General features: G+C 38.5%; 1 protein-coding gene across 1 annotated transcript in view; it reads left to right on the top strand.

Moving 5' to 3' along the window:
* The first annotated feature begins 2,051 nt into the window (after positions 1–2,051).
* The window catches only part of chsy1 (chondroitin sulfate synthase 1), a 32,059-nt gene continuing 11,197 nt past the window's right edge, over positions 2,052–22,913 (top strand). The window contains exons 1-2 of the mRNA XM_063470528.1: positions 2,052–2,740; positions 11,320–11,815. Of these exons, the coding sequence (XP_063326598.1) occupies positions 2,418–2,740; positions 11,320–11,815 (819 nt within the window). The 5' untranslated portion in view covers positions 2,052–2,417. The remainder of the gene's footprint in view (positions 2,741–11,319; positions 11,816–22,913) is intronic.

Here is a 22,913-nt window from a genome sequence, read left to right as displayed (position 1 = left end):
CCTGGCATAGATGGCACTGTCTATGTGATGGCATGCCATATCTGGCTTGATTGTGGCTTAGTTTATGTGGCCCAGGCCTACAGAAAACAGGTCTGGCCCAGATCTGGCATCAAGCTGGCACTTCTGACTGACTGATGTTTTGGCAGAATGTATGTCAACCAGATGTGTGCCAGGTCTGGCAATGACCCCACTGTTTATGCGATGGCATGCCATATCTCAGGTGGTAGAGCAGGTTACAAACTGATCGGAAGGCTAGTGGTTCGATCCCTGGCTCCTCGGGTCTGTATGTCAAGAGTGTGAATGTGTATGAATGTAGTTAGGAAGCACTCAGTTTGGCGAAAGTGGGTGAATGTGGCATGTTGTATAGAGCACTTTGAGTAATCTGGGAGAGTAGAAAAGCATTATATAAGAATCAGTCTGTTCACTGTCTGAACAGAGTTTCGGCATGTTACTTTTGCACTGTTTTGCATGTTCTGGCACATGTTGTTATTACATGGCTTGATTAAGGTACACATTAGGCTGACATCTGGGGCCAGAACTGAAACTGTTCTGGGCCAGCACAGGGCCAGCAGTGTGTCTACAACTGGCCTTGTGCTGGCCCATGTGTGGGCCACCTCTGGTAAACCAGGTCTGGGCCACCAAAGGGCCGTCATTCTTTGCGGTATGTGGGCCATGTGTAAGCACATTGTGTGGGCCTGATCCGGGCCATACCAATTTTGCTGTGTGTGTGTGTGTGTGTGTGTGTGTGTGTGTGTGTGTGTGTGTGTGTGTGTGTGCGTGTATTACTTATTGTTGTAGGGACACAAATTTGTTTACACACTCACATTGTGAGGTCTCGCCTACTTTATGGGGACAAATTGCAAGGTAAATCATTCAATTTTAGGGTGAAGGCTTTAGTTAGGGTTAGGGTAAGGTTCAGGCAGGGAATAGTGATGGGTAGAGTCAGGATAAGTCTCCAGAAAATGAATGTAAGTTAATGAAATTTCCCCAAAAGTGATGGAAACACAACGTGTGTGTGTGTGTGTGTGTGTGTGTGTGTGTGTGTGTGTGTGTGTGTGTGTGTGTGTGTGTGTGTGTGTGTGTGTGTGTGCGTGTGTGCGCGCGTGTGCATGGGGTTAGGGTCAAATGTTGGATATTTTGGTGTTTTATTGTTCTGTGGAATGTTTACATTGTTTATTTGTTGTGTATTTATTTGTTCATCCTTGTTGTACTAATACAACTTATTATAGAATAACTTGGCATTTTACTACCCTTGTCACACAGTGTTGCCTTGAAGCAACAAACCAATATCTGTTTGGGGGGGGGCAGGGTGTCAAATTTTTTGATTGATATATTATTAGGGACCCTAAAGCTCCCCCAAAATAGGTAGAAATATTTTTTTCCCCAAAAATTAAAAAGTCATGCAGTAGAGGGTTAATACACGTCAGAAGCGCTTTTTATTGTGACTTATTGACGTTGCCTAAAAAGAAGCATGCTGTAAAATCTTCCACAATGAAGACAAGGCAGTTTTCGACGTGGTGACGAACACCACCACAATCACTTGGGGGCGCTAGAGTTGAGAGAACAAGCATGCTGCATTTAAGGACGTTAGACTTTCAAAACTTTATTGTGACTTGTTCTTTTATCGGCCACAGATAAAGATAAAAGGCAAATCTTAATAAATGACAGTGTAATAAAATGACATACCGATACAAATTTTTGTCTTGGAGAAACGATATTATGTTAATAGGGTTTTACATGTCACACTTAGCATTATCAGCATGTGTGTACACAATGAAGCAATGTGACTTTTGTTAGAACAGTTTCACGCAATAGCTTGTGCATTAGTGACACTTGTAGTCACTAACTATATAACTACTATTGCTTTAATATAAAGTTTTATTAACTATGGCAAAAAGAAGCTACGCTTTGGCTACATTTACACAGCAGATGAATTTAGATGTGTGAGTAGGGTTTCACACGCAATTTAAAGGCAGCACCGTCGGGCCCACGGGGGTGGAGGCGATTAGAAGATTTCTACGGAACTGCCGTTGGGTCAAACCACTGTTAAACCCTTCGCGATCATTCTTCTCGACAGACATTCTTGCCATGTCGAGATAATGGTGAGAGTCGGACCACTATTGAACGCTAAGTGATAAAAAGCTACTGCGCTTTTCGATCGCTGTTAAATTCGTCCATGATCGACAGCGGGGGACAGCTTGATCGCCAGAAGGACCAGCGGCAGAGAATTGTTTAAGTGACGGCTTCAGTAAGACTGTTGCGATGCTACGTAGGCATCTGGAAGAAAAGGGCTTTTCTACCATGAGAGATTGCGCGTGAGCCCGGTTTTCTGACGGAAAACGAGCTCTATCGACCCAGTCTTTAGTATTTGTATCGAGACGATCGAGTCTTGCTTATTGCTTTTACCGACAGAGCTAATGAAGTTTGGGGGAATGGCAGGTCGAAGTCGAAGAGCCTGGTTTAGTGTTCTGTTGGGACTGGTTGTTGGGTTCACACTGGCTTCCAGGCTGATTTTACCCAAGGCGAGTGAGTTGAAGAAAGCTGGACAGAAAAGAAAAGCCAACTCTGCCGGGTGTGGGCTTAACGGGGGTCTCGGAAAAGAATACGGGGGAGTCTTGTGGCCTGAAGTTAACGGTTCACCGCCGACCGAGAAATCTGCTTCCAGATCTAACAATTTCCTATTTGTTGGTGTCATGACTGCCCAGAAGTACCTAAACAACCGTGCCGTGGCAGCACACAGGTATGTGACGCGACTTACAGAACAATGCCCAAACCTATCAATTTAATATAAAAGAAATAGAAAAAGAATATAAAAGAAATAAACTTGGAAACAATGGTGCACGGGCGTCTTGTACATTAGCCTCTTTAGTTAGCCGGCTATACTTATTATAATGTGAAATACAATAATATTTATATGTTACCACAAAAATATGCCACATTATGTCTTATGTGAAATGTATAGCAATGTTCTGTCCTCTACCAGCTCGTATGGAGTGTAAAACTCCTTTAACTTCGACTTTAGCATGGTTGCGGCTAAGGAGGTAGACGAGATCGTCAGCTGTAGATAATCAAACTGGATCACGAAGTTAATCAGAATTTCTTCTTTTCGTTTTTTTTAAACATATTAGCAAACATTTGACCCTCTTTTAAGCAGACATACCTGATGGCAAGCAGATAGAAAAACCTTAAACTTTTAAAAATATTTTTCTTACAAAAATTAAAAAAATCAGACTCTGTTGTAGGCTTGCTGAAAAGTGTGACCAGTTGTTTGAGAGCTTTACTTGCATGTAGTGCCCACTTCAAATTTCTTCACATCTCCTCAAAAAATTTCAATTGGATTCAAGTCTGGACATGTACAAGGTAATACCATAAACCCAGTTTTTGTTTTTTCGCTTTTCAAGCCATATTTTGGTTAATTTACTGCTGTGCTTAGGACGGTGATTTATTTTTAAAGTTGTAAGTCCAGTTCAATTCAATTCAATTTACATAGTGCCAATTCACAACAACCTCAAGTCACTTCATATTAAAAGGTATATACCCTACAATTTAGAAGAAAGAGAAAACTGAGTAAAACCCAACAGTCAGATAATATTTTATGAGCAAGTGGTTAAGGACAATGAGAAGTAAAAATAAAAAATGTTTCAACAGAAAGTTCTGGCCATGACCCAGGCTTACGATTTGGAAGCCATCTGTTGAAACAAGCTGGTGTTTGAGTGGAAAGAAAAGAGGAAAGTACTCATCTTTCTTTAGTACCACAGTACTGTAGACAGCATATGTGCCAAAAACTGTAGTTCATCTGGAAGTGATAGGAGCACATGGGTACACGTTGGGGTTTTTTTTGTTTTGTTTTGTTTTTTTTAAATGGTGAAGAAAAAAGATGCCTATCCTATACATGGAAGATGGTGACTAATGGAGCTCCTGCATTAGGTCTGATCCAATTCATTGATAAGAGTTGGGGTATGGAAGTATTTTGCATTGCTATCCTTATGTATGTGTTACACTTTTTTTGTTTGTTTTTTTAAAGACAGCTGGCACTGTCATTGTGTAATATGACCCACAGGTTAATATACTGGCAGTCGTTAATGTTATATGAATGCTTAATGTAATGTAAGTAACATTATACCTCATAGTAGTGTTAGTAGTCTACTTGGCAATCATCCCAACCTTTTAGTCTGTTGTGTCAAATAAAAAATAATGTTAATTTTTTTAAATAAATGGTCCTCAAAACTAAAGATAGTAGTAGTAGTAGTAGAAGAACCTTCAGGTGAAGAAAGCTTTATAAAACTTTATTTTTGGGTAGGGTTGAGAAAGCAGTTTTAATCAGATTTGACTGATGATCCCTTACAACTGATTTTATGTCCTGTTACTTAACAAATGTTTTAAAATAACTCTATAAATAACTACTAGAAAAATTTAAAGACGGCTGCCATGATGCAAGACTGTTTTCCAGAAGACCTTTGATATGACAGAAGATCTGCTAGTAGTACACAGTGATGGTGCTTAACATGTTCAGATGCTTAACATTTACAATTTATGTTTTGTTTGAGATATCTGGGAAATGTGCAAGTTTTATGATAAACTGGTTTTGGAACTGTGACTGCAGTGAACAAAAAGCAGTTCAATATAGTGTAAGATGATGTCTGAGTCTGATATGTTGTAAGGGTAAGTATTTAAAAGAAATGTAGCAGTGTTACCTTTCAGGTCACTCTACATTAAAGATTACTTTTGCTTTTATGTTTATTTTTGGAGAGGAACCATATTCCGTCAGTTTCAGTGTCATTAAAAAGTTTAACATTTTTAATGACACTGATTTACAGTTTGAAATCATCTTTATTGCCCTTTACTGGCCAGTAATTCCCACAGAACTCGACTGTGGTTGTGGTGATATTGAGGCATAATGTGTAGATACATAGACACCCTGTATGTGTGTATGTTTGTAGAAAGAGGCACATACATGGTTTCCTAACTTATTTAATAAATAATACCATATACAGTTTGTGACAGTAAAAAACAAACTAATACTTTCTCTACATCTTGTAAATTCCCTATGAACTAATACTTTACCATCTTGGACTGAAGCTGTTGGTATTTTTTTTTCTTTTCTTTCTTTCTTTTTTTTTTTATATATACACTGCTAGGCCTTGATACAGCTACTCAGCTTACTAACTGTCCAAACAATTTAGCTTTTGTCTATGCTTTTACACTAATTTTCTTCTGATTGGCTGTTCCTTACTGTTTCCAGAGTTGAGATGTCCACATCTTCTCTAACTTGTCTCACAGCCTTTGGTATTTCTCAAGCTGCTGGTATAGCTATATCATCACAATGGGTGTCTTCCTCTGTACAGAATGCAGCGGCAAGACTTTTAACTGGTACAAACAAGAGGTCACACATTACTCCAGTTTTGGCTTCTCTTCATTGGTTGCCAGTAAATGTTAGGGTTCATTTTAAAAGTTTAGTTGTAACTTTTAGAGCTCTGCACGGTGAAGCTCCCCAGTATATCTCTGACCTGTTGAAACCTCATGCTTCATCCCGAGCACTTAGGTCTTCAGGTCAGAGGCTACTGGTGGTCCCACGTACTAGGTTTAAAACACGTGGGGATCGGGCTTTTCAGGCACTGGCACCTAGGCTGTGGAACTCCCTGCCGTTGTCTTTACGCTGTCTATACTCTACTGACTCCTTTAAAAAGCAGCTGAAGACATTTTTATACAAACGGGCTTTTAATTAATTTTAACTTCTATGTCTGATCTTATTGTGAAGCACTTTGTGATTTTTATCTGTGAAATGTGCTATATAAATAAATTTTACTTACTTACTCATCCACAACTACTATGTCATATTGGTCACCCATCACCAGCTTGTCCGTCTATACCTGGAAGTCTCACAGGATTTTAGCTTGGTCATTCTCAACCAACCTAGGGTGTGTATCCCATTTTGACCTTGGGACTTCTAGACCATACTCAGCATAGATGTTCCTTTATACTATGCCAGCCATTTGGTAATGGTGTTCCAGTATGCCCTGTCTGTGCTGAAGTGTCTAAGGGGCATCTTTGCACAGGCTGCACCTGGGGTCTTGCCTGGTGTGGTAGACCCCAGACTCTATCGCTCATGTGCTTAGGGCTTGTTCCTGTGCCGTCTTTCAATCCAACTTTGGTCCAGCCATAGGATTAGCTACTTTTTCTATTGACCGGTGAAACTTGGCGTGCAGCGGCACATGAACAGTTATGGCCATTTTCCTGAAGTACTAATGGATCTATGTTGTGTTATCCTGGATAGTGCTTTTGGCACTCACTTGTCCTCAGCTTTCTATCTTCGGCGGAGAGTACAGTTATAGGGTGCTGGACTTGAGATGAAACCATCCATACGTAGTAAGGAGCTTTCTTGTCTTGTCATGATGATGTCTAAGGCAGACATCATCATGACAAGAGCAGGACAGGGAGGAAAAAAGAAAGGTGGGGGATAGGGGGAGATAAAATAAAAGGATAGAGTACTCTGGTAAGAAAAAAAAAAAACAAACCTACAGCATCTGGAACACAAATTCCAAAATACAGAGATGTATAAATCAGCAATGTTCTTTTAGTGTGAGAGAGAGGGAGAGAGAGTGTTAAGCCCCTTTTCCATTAGTACCTACTCAGATCAACTCGACTCAGATTCAGTGGTTTTCCATTACAGTCAAGTACCACCTAATGTGCTTGGTCACTGTCATGGTAATGCAGCGTAGCGTTGGTGGCGTAATTAATATGCGACATGAAAGGTACAACAAAGGTGGACATCGAGGCAAGAATATACCCGCTGCCCAGTCTGTGACTCGAGAAGTGGTGGTTTTGATTTTTGTAAATGAGACGCTCTTGTGACTCATCGAGTGATGCCACTGACCAGCCAATCAGTGGCATGCAGTCAGACAGCATCACATTTTTGTACCTGCTCGTATCACTATGACCTAATGGAACACCCCGAACAGTGAAAAGTCCATCCGATCCATACAGCTTCTGCACACCTATCCCAGCAGTAGAAGGAAGGAAGCGCCAGATTGGGTGCCCACGTCCACAGCAGCGCTGCCACATTACAGTCAGCAAGGCCACATGAATGGCCTTATACATTGTGACCTACGTGGAGCTGATGAAAGGCTTTTTCACAAAACTATTATTCTAGGTCCAGCCAATTTATACCTAGATTTCTAATGTTACCTGACTGTAGTGGAGTAGTTGTGGCGATTCGAAAATTACAATTCAGAGGCAGGACTATTAATTTACTCCATCTGGTCCTGGGGCTCTATTGTTTAGAAGATGCCGTAGGGCTTCATGGAATTTGGATATAGAAAGAGGTGAATCCAGAACCACAATCTGTTCGTCATTTAATTTCGGTAGGTTTGTATTGTTAAGAAAGTTTGCAATGTCAGCATTGGAGGGATTAATCTGTATAAAGTCTTTAAAAGATTCATTTATTTGTTGTCGATCACGAGTAATGTTCCCAGTGGAATCCTTTATAGAATAAATAGTTTTTTTTCTTCTTTTTATAGCTTTAACAAGCTGTTTAGCAAGGACTTTTCCAGATTTATTACCATGTTTAAAGTCCTCCAAACGCAGCCTTTGCATCAGAAATTTTGTTCTCTCGTTAAATATTTCATTTTATTCTAGTTCTAGTTTTCTCAGGTTGTTAAATATATATGCTCTTGTGGTGAGGCAGCATAGGTATATTCTAATGATTTAATTGTTTGTTCTATTTGTAATACAAGTGGGGGGTGGGGTTCTTTCTTTTTCTTATATGAGCAGTAAGATAATGTTTTGCCACACATTACTACTTTTCTTGATTCCCATAGAACACATGGCGATATTGCTGGTAGGTCATTATTATCGTATTACGTTACCCACTTGTTTTTGAATTATTTAAGGAAATCTTGTTCTTTCAGTAATGATGTATTAAATCTCCAGGTCCGAGTGAGCGAGTGAGTGAGCGACTGACCGACCATCACTCTCAGCAATCATTCACCAGTATCTGAGTGTCTGTGATATCACTTATAATTGAGCTGCTAACTAAAAGATAATCTAAGCGAGATCGTAAGTGCTGTACTCACCACCAGTGAGTGTACCAGTAGCCAGTCTTTCAGTGACGAGCATTTGCACTACTTGCAAACAATGCTGTAAGTTTTAGTCATTACGTAACTGTACTGTTTAAAAGGGAAACCTGCAGTCGCTGAGACTGAAGAAGTCACTTGAATGGGTCTCTTTTTTAACTAGAATCCACATACTTATTCATACAGCACTTAATCCTATGCTTTAAATGATTTCTCTCACGCTCTGATGGATGCATCAGGAGATGTTTTGGGGTTTGGTATCTTGTCCAAGGACATTTTAACATGTGCACTGGATAAGGCAGGGATTGAACCACCAACCCTCTAGTTAGTACAGTTAGTACCTCCTCAGCTACAGCCACCCACAAGGAGGACGTCATTAGACTAAAAAACCCAAATAAACCTAATCGAAACTTTAGAAATGGCTGTATCACCAATCTGGTACACTGGCCAGATATGCAACACCATATTTGTGGTTAGCAAATGTGCAATTTGTGGTTAGTATCTTGCCCAAGGATATTTGGCATGCAGACTAGAGCAGCCAGGAATCGAACCACCAACCTCCCATCTAGTAGTGTCCGCTGTAGCCACAGAGGAAAGTCGAATATTAAGGCTCAAAAGACGAGGAAATTGAATTGAATTGAAATTTTATTTCAGTCAACAACAACAGATTATAATTTTACATAAAAGTACTCAAACAGTAACCGAAAAAGGAATAGGCTGAAGCCTTGTGGCTTATTGTTGAAGAGGACGTCAGTTACGTGGAGAGTTTTTGGCCATTTGGACAAAGAAGCAGAGTTCTGCAAACTATGTCAAAAGCGTGTTCCCAAAAAGGCAGGTAACACCATAAAATGTTTTTAACATCTTAAGTAGTGCCATCCTTGCACAGTGCGCAGTTGACAATATACGTGCACAATGCAATTCACAGACAATGCAGAATTTTATATGCACAGATATACTTTTTTCCCAGTCCATGCCTTGTGACACAAAATAAAGTGACACAGTGATATCACCAATGCAGCAGCCTATTTTGTTCTAAAAGACATTATACCAGTAAGCACAGTTGAAAATGTTGGATTTTAAGCATGTTTTTAAAGTAATTGAATTCAAGTTGCCAATTCTTTGGCCATGAACATTTCTTTCAGACGGCCTGTGCCCTGCTATAAAGAGGTTAAAGAAACAGTTGAACAGCAAAGTCAAACATTGTTACCATATCGGATTTGTGGCTAGTCACAGGAGCCCGTTCAGTGATAGACTGAGATTACCAAAAAGCACCACTGAACCACACAGGAAATCATTCCTGCCCGTGGCTGTCTCCCTGTACAACTCCTCCATCTAATACACTGTAAACACTGCAATAGTTGCACCCTTTTTGCATATGACAAAGTTCACAGGTTAGAGTCAAATGTTAATCATATATATTCCACCGCTGTAATATTCATTGTCAATATTCTTGATATTTATATTTGAGCGATTTGTATATATTAGTGCGGTTTGAATTGAAAATTTGTCAAATCTGTAATATATTGTATTATTTAAATAGTTTAGTCTGTTACTGTTACTCTCTTGGGGCAACTGTAACCCACATAATTTCCTCAGGGATTAATAAAGTATTCTGATTCTGAAGTTGCACATATGATCCGGAGATGAACCTCACAGTTCGCTTTATTGAGACTGTATTGGATCTCTTGTGTGTGTAAATGTATTGGTGTTTGTTTGTTTTTTTTGGGGGGGGGGGGTTTGTGGTAAGCAAATAACAGAAATGCTGAATTTGTCAGTTTTATTTTGTCCTTTGTTTACATTAGAAAGTTGTTTCCCAATAATACAACACAATTTGAATCTATACAAAATAAATTGCACAGTATTGTTTTGTGGGTTTTTTTTTTAAATTTTATTTTGTATTAATGTCGGCTGTAGTTATGTGGTCCTGAACAGACAATCTGTTTTTCCACTTTGTTTTCTTTTGTAATAGTTGACACTTTTGTTTTCAGAATTAAGATTTTAGTTTTTCATACATAGTACACTTGTATAATATTCTCTAGTATGGGGTCACTTTGGGAGGTAGAACAGATTGTCTACCAGTCTGAAGGTCAGTGGTTTACTCTCTGGCTCTTCCAGTCTGCAGGGCTATATACTCTCTCAGATTCAGCAAAATCTATAGGACAAAGGATGTTCAAAATGGGTCTTGCAGACTCAAAATATGCCTATGCTATAACCTACTGCACAGGCAAATCCTACAAGAACTATATGTATGATATTGGATCTTGTATACCTGTCCAGAGGTTCTGGCAGAGGATATGTGAAGACTGATCCACATGGTTTAGCTGCTGTATCCCAACCTCAGCCAAGCTGCGCATCTTAGGTGACATAAGTGAATTAGATATGGAAACACATCACATACAGTCCTCACTGCCCTATGCACTGCTCAGAAAATCAGACAGTTTGTGTACTACTCAATATAGAAATGTATTTCTAGATCACAACAGTTTGGAGAAATGTCTGCCAACTTAAAAAACACAATTGGTTGGTGGGCGTCGGTGGACGCATGGTTGTTATCCTCAGATCTTCAGTTCTCTTGGGTGTGGTGGAGGTCCAGGGCCTCCTGGGCATTTCCTTGTCTGCCTCTGGCTCTCATGGGGTGGGATTATTGCAGTCTCTCACCTTCACTTTTCAAGTCCGTTATATGACAAACACAGGCATTCACATCCTCTTCCTCTCTCTCTGGCACACACGCAGATTTTTTATTTTTTTTTTGTTTTTGTTTTGTTTTTAATTGTTACTGAAGACAATCTGAAGACAGGAATACCCCCAAAGAAGCAGGACCTGCTCCAAAAAATGCCTGTAATTAATAAACAGTTACATTTTATTAAACCTCTTGAATTCAAGCTGAAAGTGTGCACTTCAACCATAACTTCTTTGATTTAAACTCCAATGTGGTGCTATATAGAGGCAAAATGACTAAAACTGTCATTGTCACAATATTTGATGTTTAACAGGAATATTAATGGAAGGTTATTATACAAATTAGGAATATCACAACAGGTTCACACTAAAATATGAGATTTCTACCTCTGAAACAGCTGCTGGTTTCTAAATGCTGATTTAACATTGAACATTTATGACTGTGCCATCTGTTTCAGCCACAAAATACCCAGATGAATGTACCTAGTGGTGTACTCTGTAGAATACACACTTATTTTTGGTTGGGTCTTAGACATATCATCATAACATCAGTTTGTGTTCCTTACAGGACATGGGCACAGACAATTCCAGGTCGTGTGGAGTTCTTCTCCAGTGAAGGATCTGACACCTCCATACCGATCCCGATAGTGGCTCTGAAGAATGTAGATGACTCATACCCTCCCCAAAAGAAGTCCTTCATGATGCTTAAGTACATGCATGACTATTACCTGGATAAGTATGAATGGTTTATGAGGGCTGATGATGATGTCTACATCAAGAGTGAGAAGCTCGAGAGCTTCCTGCGCAGCCTCAATAGTAGTGAGGCCATCTTTCTGGGTCAAACGGGAATGGGGGCCCGGGATGAGCTTGGGAAACTGGCTCTGGAGCCTGGGGAGAACTTCTGTATGGGTGGGCCAGGCGTCATCATGAGCCGTGAAGTTCTTAAGAGGATGGTACCCCATATCAGAGAGTGTTTACAGGAGATGTACACTACCCATGAAGATGTGGAGGTGGGCCGGTGTGTCAGGAGATTTGCAGGTGTTCAGTGTGTCTGGTCATATGAGGTAAGGTGTTTATTTATTTATTTATCTGTGTAGTAATTTAGTTGTTGTACACAGGGCTTCGAAGTGTGAGGTGCAAGGGAGTTATGGGTGGATTTGAGTGTATGTGGCCAGAGGAAGTGGTATAGGATTTATCTGGAAGAATTTAAGACCGATTTAGCGTAACATGCTGTTATCTCTGATGAATAAACTTCCATAAATTCACTTAGTGATCACAACAAAAAAAGGCTTCAGTATCTTTACTAGCTGTATCGGGATGCATTACAAAAGTGCTAACAGTGTAGGGCTGTGCGATATGACCAAAATCTCATATCCCAATATTAAGACATCTATCGTCCGATAACGATATAAATCACAAAAATGCAACATTTTCTGTAAATTCTGTGAATCTCGGGCAGCTCGACTTGCGTGAAGTGTTTCCAGCTGGGCGTCGTGTACCTAGAGTCGAGTGTTTTAACTGATGCATGAAACTATACATTTTTAGACATAAGTTGTAACAGCCGCCGTTTTCTTTGTGAGTATTTATTACACAGCGTGCTGCGGGGAAAAGTCTGTTCTAACGTTTGAGTCTAAGGTTTATTTTTTTTAGCACCTAACTGCTCTTTTTTGCTTCTCATCCGTAAATACCCTGCATCTTTCACGTGATTCAGTTTATTTTGAAAAGTCTCAACAGGATCTTGAGCTTTATTGTGAAAGGTTTATGTGGAAAATAAACAAGCGGACACGCCGTGGTTTTACCGTCATTGTTGCTAACGACAACGCATAAAAACAAGTGCTTGTCTGTCTGTAGTGTGGTTATATTAATTATAAGAGAAAGAGAGAACTTTAAGAAATTAATATAGCCACTACAGTGACCATCAAAATGATGAAAAAATATTGCCGTAAACAGTTTATTTTGCGACACCACGAAACAAACGATAGCGTAAAATGAAACGATAGACGTTTTTATATCGTCATCCGATATATATCGTTATATCGAACAGCCCTACAACAGTGTATACTTTTAATGATGCCAGTTGACATACAACATATTTTAGTGTAAAACAAGTCAAAATTGTAGCCAGCTGCATACAAGCTGACTCCCAGGCAACATTATGCTTCCTGTTTCCATTTTCCATGGACCCTGTATGACAGTTGTGGTAATATTACAACCCCAATTAAACTGAAAATAATCCAATCGTTTGCAAATCCCACTAACCCATATTTTATTCACAAAGTAACATAATAAACATTACATTTTTAAACTGGAAAAAAATGTGCCATGTTAAGAGTAATATTAGCTCATTTTGAATTTGATTAGTTCAACAGTTTTGGGGGGTTTTTGGCCTGTATTGGAGAGAGACAGGGGAGAGAGAGAGAGGGGAGAACTCGGCATATGTTCACCTGCTCATCCCAGTGGGCTAAACTGGAGCACGAGTACAACAGTTTTCAAAAAGGTTTAGATGGGGTGCAACAATAAGGTGGAAAAGTAAGTGGTAACTGACCAGTTGCCAATCTCAGAAGTAAAGATGGGTTGACATTCACCAGTACGTAAAAACTGCATCTACAAATTAAAATTGCAAAGACTTTGAATATCTCATCATCTATATCATCAAAAGATTTAAAAGTGGAGAAAATCACTGGATGCTCTTCATGTTGTCAGTTTATCATACTTTGCAATAAAAATCCAAAATCCTAATTTATTCCACTCTTAGCCCTCTTTTTCCATTTCGTTGGCTATCTACTCTTGTGTGCAGTGGAGTGTAATCCATCCTTACGTTTGTGATTCGTGTTATAGATACACTAAAGCTTCTCTGCTGAGTTAAAACCAATAACCTCGGCCATGCAAGTGTGTGATGGTGTTGCCAGCATTTATATTTTTGTTTGTTGGGCCTGCATTACTACTGAATTTCCCCACCAAGCAGGAGTTGGTTATTTGGGTTCTCTCTTCAAGTTCCTTTAAATTCCAGTTACTAAAAAGTAGCAGCCAAAGAAGAAGTCAAATCAGAATGACATAACTGGTCAGTCACATTCATTCTGGGCTGTTAATTGTTGATGACAGAAGTAGTCACATTTTTAGATGAGGCCTACATAAGATCAGAGCAGGGGTGATCAATTAATTTTCCCAAGTGGTCACTTGAGAAACTGGAACTGTTACAGGACACCAATAAGCTGAACTCAGTTCTGCTTGGTATTCATTTTTTCTTATTATATATTGCTACCTCTAAAGTAGTTACAGTTAAGCAATGAAAATGTGAGAAGGGCATGGTAAAATTGCCAACATTTTATCACCATTTCATCATTAAATAGAAACAATTGTGAACAAAAAAATTGCATAACAGGTGATTATTATTGAGAGGGGATCTGTAACTAGATCTACTACTACTTTTGTGGGTAAAGGTAGATTCAAAGACACCAAACTTTTTCTTTCTGTCTCCATATATGTAGAGTTTCCCTCATTAAGAGAAGAATAAAAATCCAGTAGTGATACTGTCTTAAAGTGCTCTGGCAGTAGAGGATCAAATGTGCAACTGACTGACTGTCATTCAGTGTTCATGCAGTGATGGAGTTAGATGTTTTAGGTACAACATCAGCAGCATGGTTCATTTTTAGAACAGATTTACAAAACACCTCCTGGTGTATAATACAATACAAAAATAGCAATTTCCATTGTTTTACTTTGTCTTAAAATCTGCTTTGGAAGTCTGACATTTTTCCGTCAGATTTCAGCAAACACTGATTATAACACCTGTCAGTTCACCATAGCATGCACTTACCTCTGAGAACAAATCACTCACTGGAGTAGTCCCTTTTATTCAGCAGACAGCTAGCTAGCTAACTCCCCTGTAATCTAAAATTTGTTTTTTGGATTTTAAAAAAAAATAAACAAACCAATGTACAGCATAAAGTAATTGGGCTGTCCGGCAGACATCACAGCTCTCATTCAGAGCCAAGGAGAAAAGCTTTAGGTTAAGATCATTGCAGAGAATCTATCTTGTTATGGTTTATCTTGTCAGGGGCACGTTCTCAAATGCTTATATTTTTTTCGGGGCATATTGCTATGGCAGAGTCTGCCAAAACACTCTCTGATAAACTCCCTGTCTGAGAATGGCTTACTGATTTTTGATTTTTGAGCCTGCACCTAACAAGTGTGATAATGAAGAATTAGTCCGGGTTATCAACTTGAGTTGTCAGTATGTAATGTAATGCCTGATCAGTTTGATTTGTGCATCTCATACTACCATGTACTCATTGAAATGTTCGCTTTAACATTTTTATTTTCATACAAAGTAAACACTGAAACATTAAAGCTTATTGCTGAGGGAGTAAATAATTTACTAAAGTAAGTTTGTTATCACTCTGTTTATTTTTGAGACGGGCTACCCCTTATTTCTGAATTTTGTCAGACAAATGTGATTTCATAAAAAGAAACTGAAATATTATTCTAAAAATTGTGGCTGATAACAATAATATGATTTTCCCTTGTTGATATACATGTTATTTTGGCTGGACACAAATCTCATGTGAAAGAACTCATATTGTCATCACAGAAAGATTTCCAGTCTCTTAGACAGACTGATGTAATACCGCTTATTGATTAAACAGTGGAATCAAATTATACCTGGAAAAAACTAGATTGGTCCATCTCCATCCCATACTTCACTTTCTCTTGAATTAGTGGCTTTGTCATTTGTATACTTCTTCTTAATAACTTTTTTGGAGAAAAACCTTTTGCTCCCATTGAGCTTCTGCTGCACTCTCTGCACATTCTGAAAGAAAACAGTAAGAGACATTTAATTGCCAATGAAGTTCTCTCCAGGATTATTTTGACATACAAAAACAGCCAAACCTAGTAATGACAGGGTGAACTTTTGTTTTGTTGTTCTTTTTTGTATTATACAACAATACAGTGCAGTATTTCCCTTCATTTTTTAATTTATTTATTTTTATTTTTGCATATTTGTCACACTTGACTGTTTCAGATAATCAAGCATATTCCAATATGCTTTAACACAGGATACAAAGAGATCCCAAATAATTTCAAAATGCAGTTTGATGATTTCATCTGTTTTTTTTAGGAGACCTGAAATGTTCCTGTCTCTAAAGCAGTTTATGTCAACGCCTGTTGGTTAAATGTGCTATAGGCTGTAAATAAAATAGACTTAAGGGTCAACGCAAAAGTTTCAAGTGTTTTTTGAGGTATATTTTTTCACTTCTAAAAAAATAAATTTATCTAACACAATGCAGTGGGTTACATACTGAACATAGAAAAGAGAAACAAAGTATTGATCCAATACCATTATATTTAGATCAGTCCGGTCAGCTCTATTACAGTGTATTTAAGCAAGCAGGATCTAGCTTCTGGATGGCTTCTTTGTGCATATGCCTGCTGAGTTCTAAATGTTACATCTCTGAAAACAGTGATTTTCATTTGCTTCTCTCATGCAGTAGTTTAATGCAATCAAAAATGAATATGAAGCATTTTACATTCCGTACCGCTCAATGTCACACAGTGAAGGAAAGAGCTAATTAATAAACCAAAGTGATAATAAAGTGCTGGCTATTTGTATTTGAAACTGTTTCCTCCTGCCGTTACCTTAACGGACATTATATAGTACCCAACCGAGGCTCCAAATGTCTAACTACTCATAAAACTATAATGCTTCTAAAGCTCACAAAACAATGAAGAATGTTGTGTCTTAACGATGTACAGAATAAAATATCTGCCACATTGAAGCGTCAAGGGTTTCATCTAGCCTGGTGGTGGAGGTCTTAGTTGCATGGAAGCCATTTTCCATTGTTAAGATGGAAAGAAAATGGTGTCTCAAATGCAAAAGTAGAAACTCGGAATTGTTACTTTGGTTCTGTCACTGCAGTAAAGGCCTTACTGGCTGTCCAGAGGGATTCAACTAAGTCTGGATCTACTCATTGTCCTAGTGTGTCTGGTGAGACTGATTCCAATCAGCCACGCTTTCTCGTGTTTAGCCTCATGGCTGTGTTAGGGGATATAGTAAGATCCAGACCTCTGTCACACTGAATTTATCTGTTTTTTGTTTACTGTTTGCTGTTACTGTTAGAACTAGTGATGCACTGTGATTTCTAGTGATGCAACATAAAGTGTAGGCAGTGTCTGTGTTTGGCTGCTGTTACTGGAGCAGAGATTTCAAATGTCTGTTAGCAAATATAGTAGAAAATCTCATTTTCTATCATAATTCAGTCTCATTGTGGAAAGAACCACAGTCTGTGACAGCACCTTTAATAATCAATACCTATAACTCATCTGATTAATCAGGCCTATAAATGTTGTTATTTGTCACAGAATCATAAACTGACAAATGAATGATTCTCACAAAGTTCTGGCCACTGACAATAAAGTATGAAGAAAAGTGATGCCATAAATAGCTTTTCTTTACCAATGAACTTCATTAAACTGTAGTTAACAGATAAAGAGCCCTCAATAAAGGCATCTAATGTAGTCTGTAGTTGTGTTTTTGACGGTTGACATTTATCTGCTATCCTCAGCAGTACAAAGACTGTTTCTTCTCCTGCCATGCATGCCAGCTGAAAAAGAAACTTCCAACCATGCTAATGGGAATCACAAGGCTGCACTGCTTTGAATCCTCCTCCTAATCCTAATTTTTACTGAGTGGTCAGCAGGGCTGTCAAACCAGCGCACTCTCTGTAATGTGCTGCTCTCCACCTGCCAACAACCACACCATTATATTTCTACATGCATGTTCTGAGTAGGTTTTCATCACAAGGGCGCTTAGCATAGGGTCTAAACATCCATCTTGTGCTTGTTTTGGTCTGTAACATAATATAACAACTTTGCTGGCCATTGAATCGGTGGATGCAAGCTTGCTCTTCAGGTTGCACGGTTGTTATAGGTTTTCTTGATATTGTCTTTTCTTCTAGTTTACACCATATACAGGGTAACAGTCTTTGTCTAACTTACAGATTCATTAGTTCCAGTTCCACAGGTGGGATTACTCTAATTCTTGGTCACATGGGGATTTTCCAAGTCCTGTATTAACACGTTCCACTCAGTGCAGTATTTTTTTTTCTCACTCAGCAGCTTCTGAGAGCTAACGGCTAACAGCATTGGATGCTCAGATGACTTAGAAGCACATACTGGTTCACTTGATTGAATATATGATTTGGTCAGCTGGCAAGTTCTTCTAGATTTGTGTGAATAGAACCAAATTAGCATGCTACTTTATGGGCCATTGTAAGCGCACATAAACAGGATCTACTCCAGTTTGGAATAAACTAGAATTCTAGCTTAAAGACAGCTCTGTGGATGTCAGCAATTTCTATTTATCACACTATTTGTTCCAGAAAAGGACTGCATCAAGGGCAGGAGGACGATATGTATTCATAACTAAAATTGATTGCATCACTATTTGACAATCCTTGAGCCTTAAGATTAGAAGCAACAATGAGTTCTACTGAGGCTTGCTAGCAGACAGAAAAATAGAGGCCACTGAAAACCCATTTGGCCTTGTGAAGCATGGAGCTGACTTTGTGCTGAGTAGATTCTGTGTCGCTGTGTCAGTCTCCCTGTCTGAACAGTTGATTCTCAGTAGACTATATGTAGATTATGCAGGAACTGCTGCTTCTGAGTTTCAGATATGAGTGGCATCACAGCTTGTTCAACAGCTTTGAATACTGATGTGCATGTTTATTGGCATATCAATATTTGCTTTTACTTAATAGTGCTGTTGTGTAAACAGCAGTTCAAGCGGGGGGACTGTATACCTCGTGTATACTGTATACACAACTTTTTTTCTTCTTTTTTTTTCTTTTTTTTAACCATAACACACCATTTTTGCCTTCCCTTTCAAAATAAATCCATCCATGACTGCCTAAGATTTGCTCTCTTTTCTCTTCCACCTGTGCAGACTTTCTAGAAGTGCACTAATGTTTTCCATATTCTCGCTCTCTCCTCGCGCTGCTTCCTTCAGTGGAAATGGTTGTCTCACCAAAACTACTGGTTATTAAGTAGATCCTCAAACTTTATAGTTAAGCTTGTTTTAAAATCCAAGGTGTCCTGCTTTTATTCTGTTATTTGCAAGGAGAGGTCTTTTAGGCACTAGTGGTCACAGCATAAACCTGTGACAGTGCTCATGGTAACAGAAGTGTTAGACAGGTGGCTATTTTTTATTTCAGATATGTGTGATATATCCAGTAAATGTCAGATTGTTTCGAGTCATTTCACAATGGTGATAACAGTAGGGCTGCAGACTGACACGGGTAGTAAAAGTAGACAAACAGACAAAACTGATTTCCACAGGGAAAGCACCACCACACCACATCAGACCAAAACTAAATAAGAAGCAAAAAAAACAAAAGTACTTAAAGTTATTTGATGAACTCAATTGATTACTATAGTTATAATTCTAGTGCAAAACAGCACGCCGGGTTTAGTTGTCCTAACAGCCTTGCATGATATGCATTTATATGATGAGTAAGCTCTAATAGTAGAATGGCTCATTTAAAAAATAGGAAGAAATAACGCAGTGTTACCATCAGTGTAGGACTAGAATTCAACAAAACAAGCAATAGCGTAATATTAAAACAATTGCAACCATTAGTGCCAGCTCTACCTGTTAATGGTTTTTGACGCACAAAACAGTTCAAAGATTCTCCAAGGAAGTTGGGTAAATTGCCTTACCTATTCAGTTTAGAAAACACAAGTGGATTATTTAATGTGGGTAGGTTAAATCAATTCTTGCTGTATTTAAACAATACCAAATATGTTTAAGTGCTTTCCCATTGATATTTATGTTGTCTTGTTATCTTCATGCTAGAAGAAATGCTCAGAACGATTTTAGTAGACAAAAGTGCCAAGCCAGAAAACATGATCATTTTGAAAAACTTAAAACTGTCTTTAACAAAATATCTTTAGTTGTTGGAAGTCATGTTTTACCATTTTCTACTCTTATTAATTAAAGTCAGTCACTATTTTATTAATAATAGTCAGATCTTTAACACTATAATTAACTAGTTTCCAAGTTATACAAATGTCTGTAAGGAAAGGTTTCCCACTACACTACTGGTCAGATACGCAGATGGATAGTTAGATTTGATCCCTTTTTAATCCTTCCATCCTCATGATTTCACAGCTTCTGAGAGGGTAAAGCAGGAAAGACCTGCCCCACAGCAGAGCCTGCGTATTTAACTATCATATTTTGACACACTAATGAGACCCCTAAACATGACAGAGTGAAAATATGGATTTTAAAATTCAGATTTGTTTCTGTAATGGAGGCATTGTTTAGGGCGAGGAGTATATTTATGGGCTTGATGTGTGCATATTAGAAGGATTTGTCTTCTTTAGCTTTTCCTACACCCATAACCCAGTTCCTGTTTATCTGGCTTCCTTGGGCGGTGCTCACTAAATGCTAGCTGCTTGGACCTTCACAACTCCACAAATATGCTGCTGCCCACCACACATCTATAATTACATTCAACAATAAAAAAAGAAAAAAAATGACCAATATTGGTTCGTCCTTTGCTTTTCTGGGAGGTTCTCATTTAGCCTTTTGTCTCGATGTTACATAGCTGTGGATCCGCCCATGTTCCCTTCTGCAGACAAACAAATGATAGTGAAGCAGCTTTCATCTGCTGCCTTCTTATTAGACTAACTGCTGTGGGCCTGAAGTGACAGGAAGGCCTTACTCATATCATAATTAATCAGACTGGAAAAACTTCTGAGTCTGTCACTGCAGGTCATTTTGGCGAGTACTACAGTGTTATAGCTACTACGTTGGCAAAAAAGAAGCCAAAGAGACTAGGTGGGGGCAGCTATGAAGAGGATGAACTCTAGAAGATGACATACCTGTGGAGGTATGGAGATGTTTAGGAGAGACAGCAGTTGACTTCTTGACCAGATTATTTAATAACTCAATTTTGGAAAGTGATCTCTGAGAAATGGGAAAGACGTGTACTGGTACCAATGTTCAAGAACAAAGGTGAACAGCTCAACAAGTACCATTAGAAATATTTTCATATGTAAAAGTAAGTACAGTAAAACAAGTGAAGATAATGAAAAATATCCATTCTATTGACTATGAGTCTGGAATAAAGACTGACTGACTGATTCATTTCACATGAGTAATTTTGCAAGTGCCGTTATGGCATGGTTGGTAGTCTGATACAACACACTAATTGTACTTATATATTATACTCATTTTTGCTCAATCTGGCATAAATATGAGATATTCATATTCAGACATTGCCTGAAGTGGGACAATGGACCAAAAAATAATTTTGAAAAGTATTTGATCTATGAAGCTAAAATTTCACAGTAGTTATTACATATGCAAACTCTGGGCCATAATTTTTTCGGGCAAGTCTGATATTGTGAGCAGCAGTATGTATTCATGCCAAGAAAAAGCGCTTGCTTTTAACGCCAGAGGAGAAACCAATGGTCATCTGACCACGCCCATATGTAACTGTGGACAGTTTCCTAAACTTCTTTACCTCAAAGCCATAATCTTGCCTTAGCACAGTAAAAGACATCATTAGCAGTGGTATTGTAACTGACGAACAAATACAGGAAAATAAGTATGTTGCAATGATTTTGACTCATCCTATCAGGGTTAGATTGAAGCTGTGAGGAATCTGAGTGAGTAGTAGCGAATGTCTTGGATTATTTTTCCGTTCTACATTTCTGTCTTATCAGAGCTTAGTAGTGATATATTCAATATAACACAAGCTCCATAGTTAGCTGGAACCAAAGTGAAATGAAGTGATGAGAAAGATGCACACATTATATAGCACCAAATCACAATAGCAGTTGCCTCAAGGAGCTTTATATTGTAAGGCAAAGACCCTACAATTGTGTGTACACTGAGTGTATCTTTGAAAGTACACCAATATTTTGGCAGAAGATGAGCAATTTTGTAGTTCTGCTTTTGCTTGGAAGCGTGTTGTTGTGTAGTCCTCTCTCATAGTTTATCTACATGTAAAGTGCCAAATGTACTCTATCTCTCCAAGATTGTTCTGTTTATAACTACAATACAGAGAGTGCACCATGCACACATGGAACCCACACACATAGGGTGTTGGCTTAAAACCTCAGAGATAGAGCTCTAGTGTGTATGTGTAATAAAGAAAAACACCATTCTTAATGAATGCCATTACAGGTTCATTCTGATCACAACTGTACTCAAAGATATGTTACTGTTTAGTCAAGACTAAAGCAAATTAAGCACATTATAGTATGGTTTTACGTCACCTGAATCAGCTTTTCAAGGTGACTGCGCACAACTGTGAGCAAGATCGCTTACATAAAGTACAGCAAGCGTATGTGTTAGTTTGTCAGAAATGTTTGGATTGTCCTATAATTTGTGATAGTACCATTTGAGTGCAGGCTTACTTGTGGTTCCTATGATATTTAAAATTAGAATGGGAGGCAGAGCCTTCAGCTTTCAGGACCCTCGTCTGTGGAACCAGCACCCAGTTAGATTTGCGAGACAGACACCCTCTCTACTTTTAAGATTGGCTTAAAACTTTACTATTCTGCCATAGGTCTAGGCTGCTGGGGGATTCCCATGATGCACTGGGTGTTTCTTCTTTACTCACTGTCTATTCATACACACGTTGCACTTAATCATTAGTTATTATTTATCTCAGGCTCTCTTCCACAGTGTGTCTTTTGTTCTGTCTTCCTCTTATCACCCCAATCGGTCATGGCAGTTGGCTGCCCCTCCCTGAGCCTGGATCTGCCATTGGTTTCTTCAAAGGGAGCTTTTACTTCCCACTGTGTGAAATTTGGTTCAGGTTTTGTTATTATTTACTTTATGAAGTTAGGTGAGAATTTTGAGATTTTTTGTCATGGTCTTAACCCCTTAATCTTTTCTGTATTATGTTTCATACATACAGTTTTTGTGAGTTTTTGAGACTTCAGAAACTCACAAAAATGTTACATCATCAGTGTGTTTTTCCCTCCCTTGAAAAACCAAAACAACTTGCACAATATATTTTTAAGCAATAGATTGGGGTTGGAGGCAGATGTAGGAAGTATGATACAAATTAAACCTAAAACATGTAAATTAATCTTGACTTTTATTTTTAATTTGTCACTACAGTGCATTTTCAAAAATTTTCTGACAAG

Source organism: Pelmatolapia mariae, linkage group LG1 (genome assembly GCF_036321145.2).
Source record: "Pelmatolapia mariae isolate MD_Pm_ZW linkage group LG1, Pm_UMD_F_2, whole genome shotgun sequence".
In the NCBI taxonomy this organism is placed as follows: Eukaryota; Metazoa; Chordata; class Actinopteri; order Cichliformes; family Cichlidae; genus Pelmatolapia; species Pelmatolapia mariae.
Note: the sequence above shows the minus strand (reverse complement) of the source record. Positions and strands in the feature narration are given on the sequence as shown.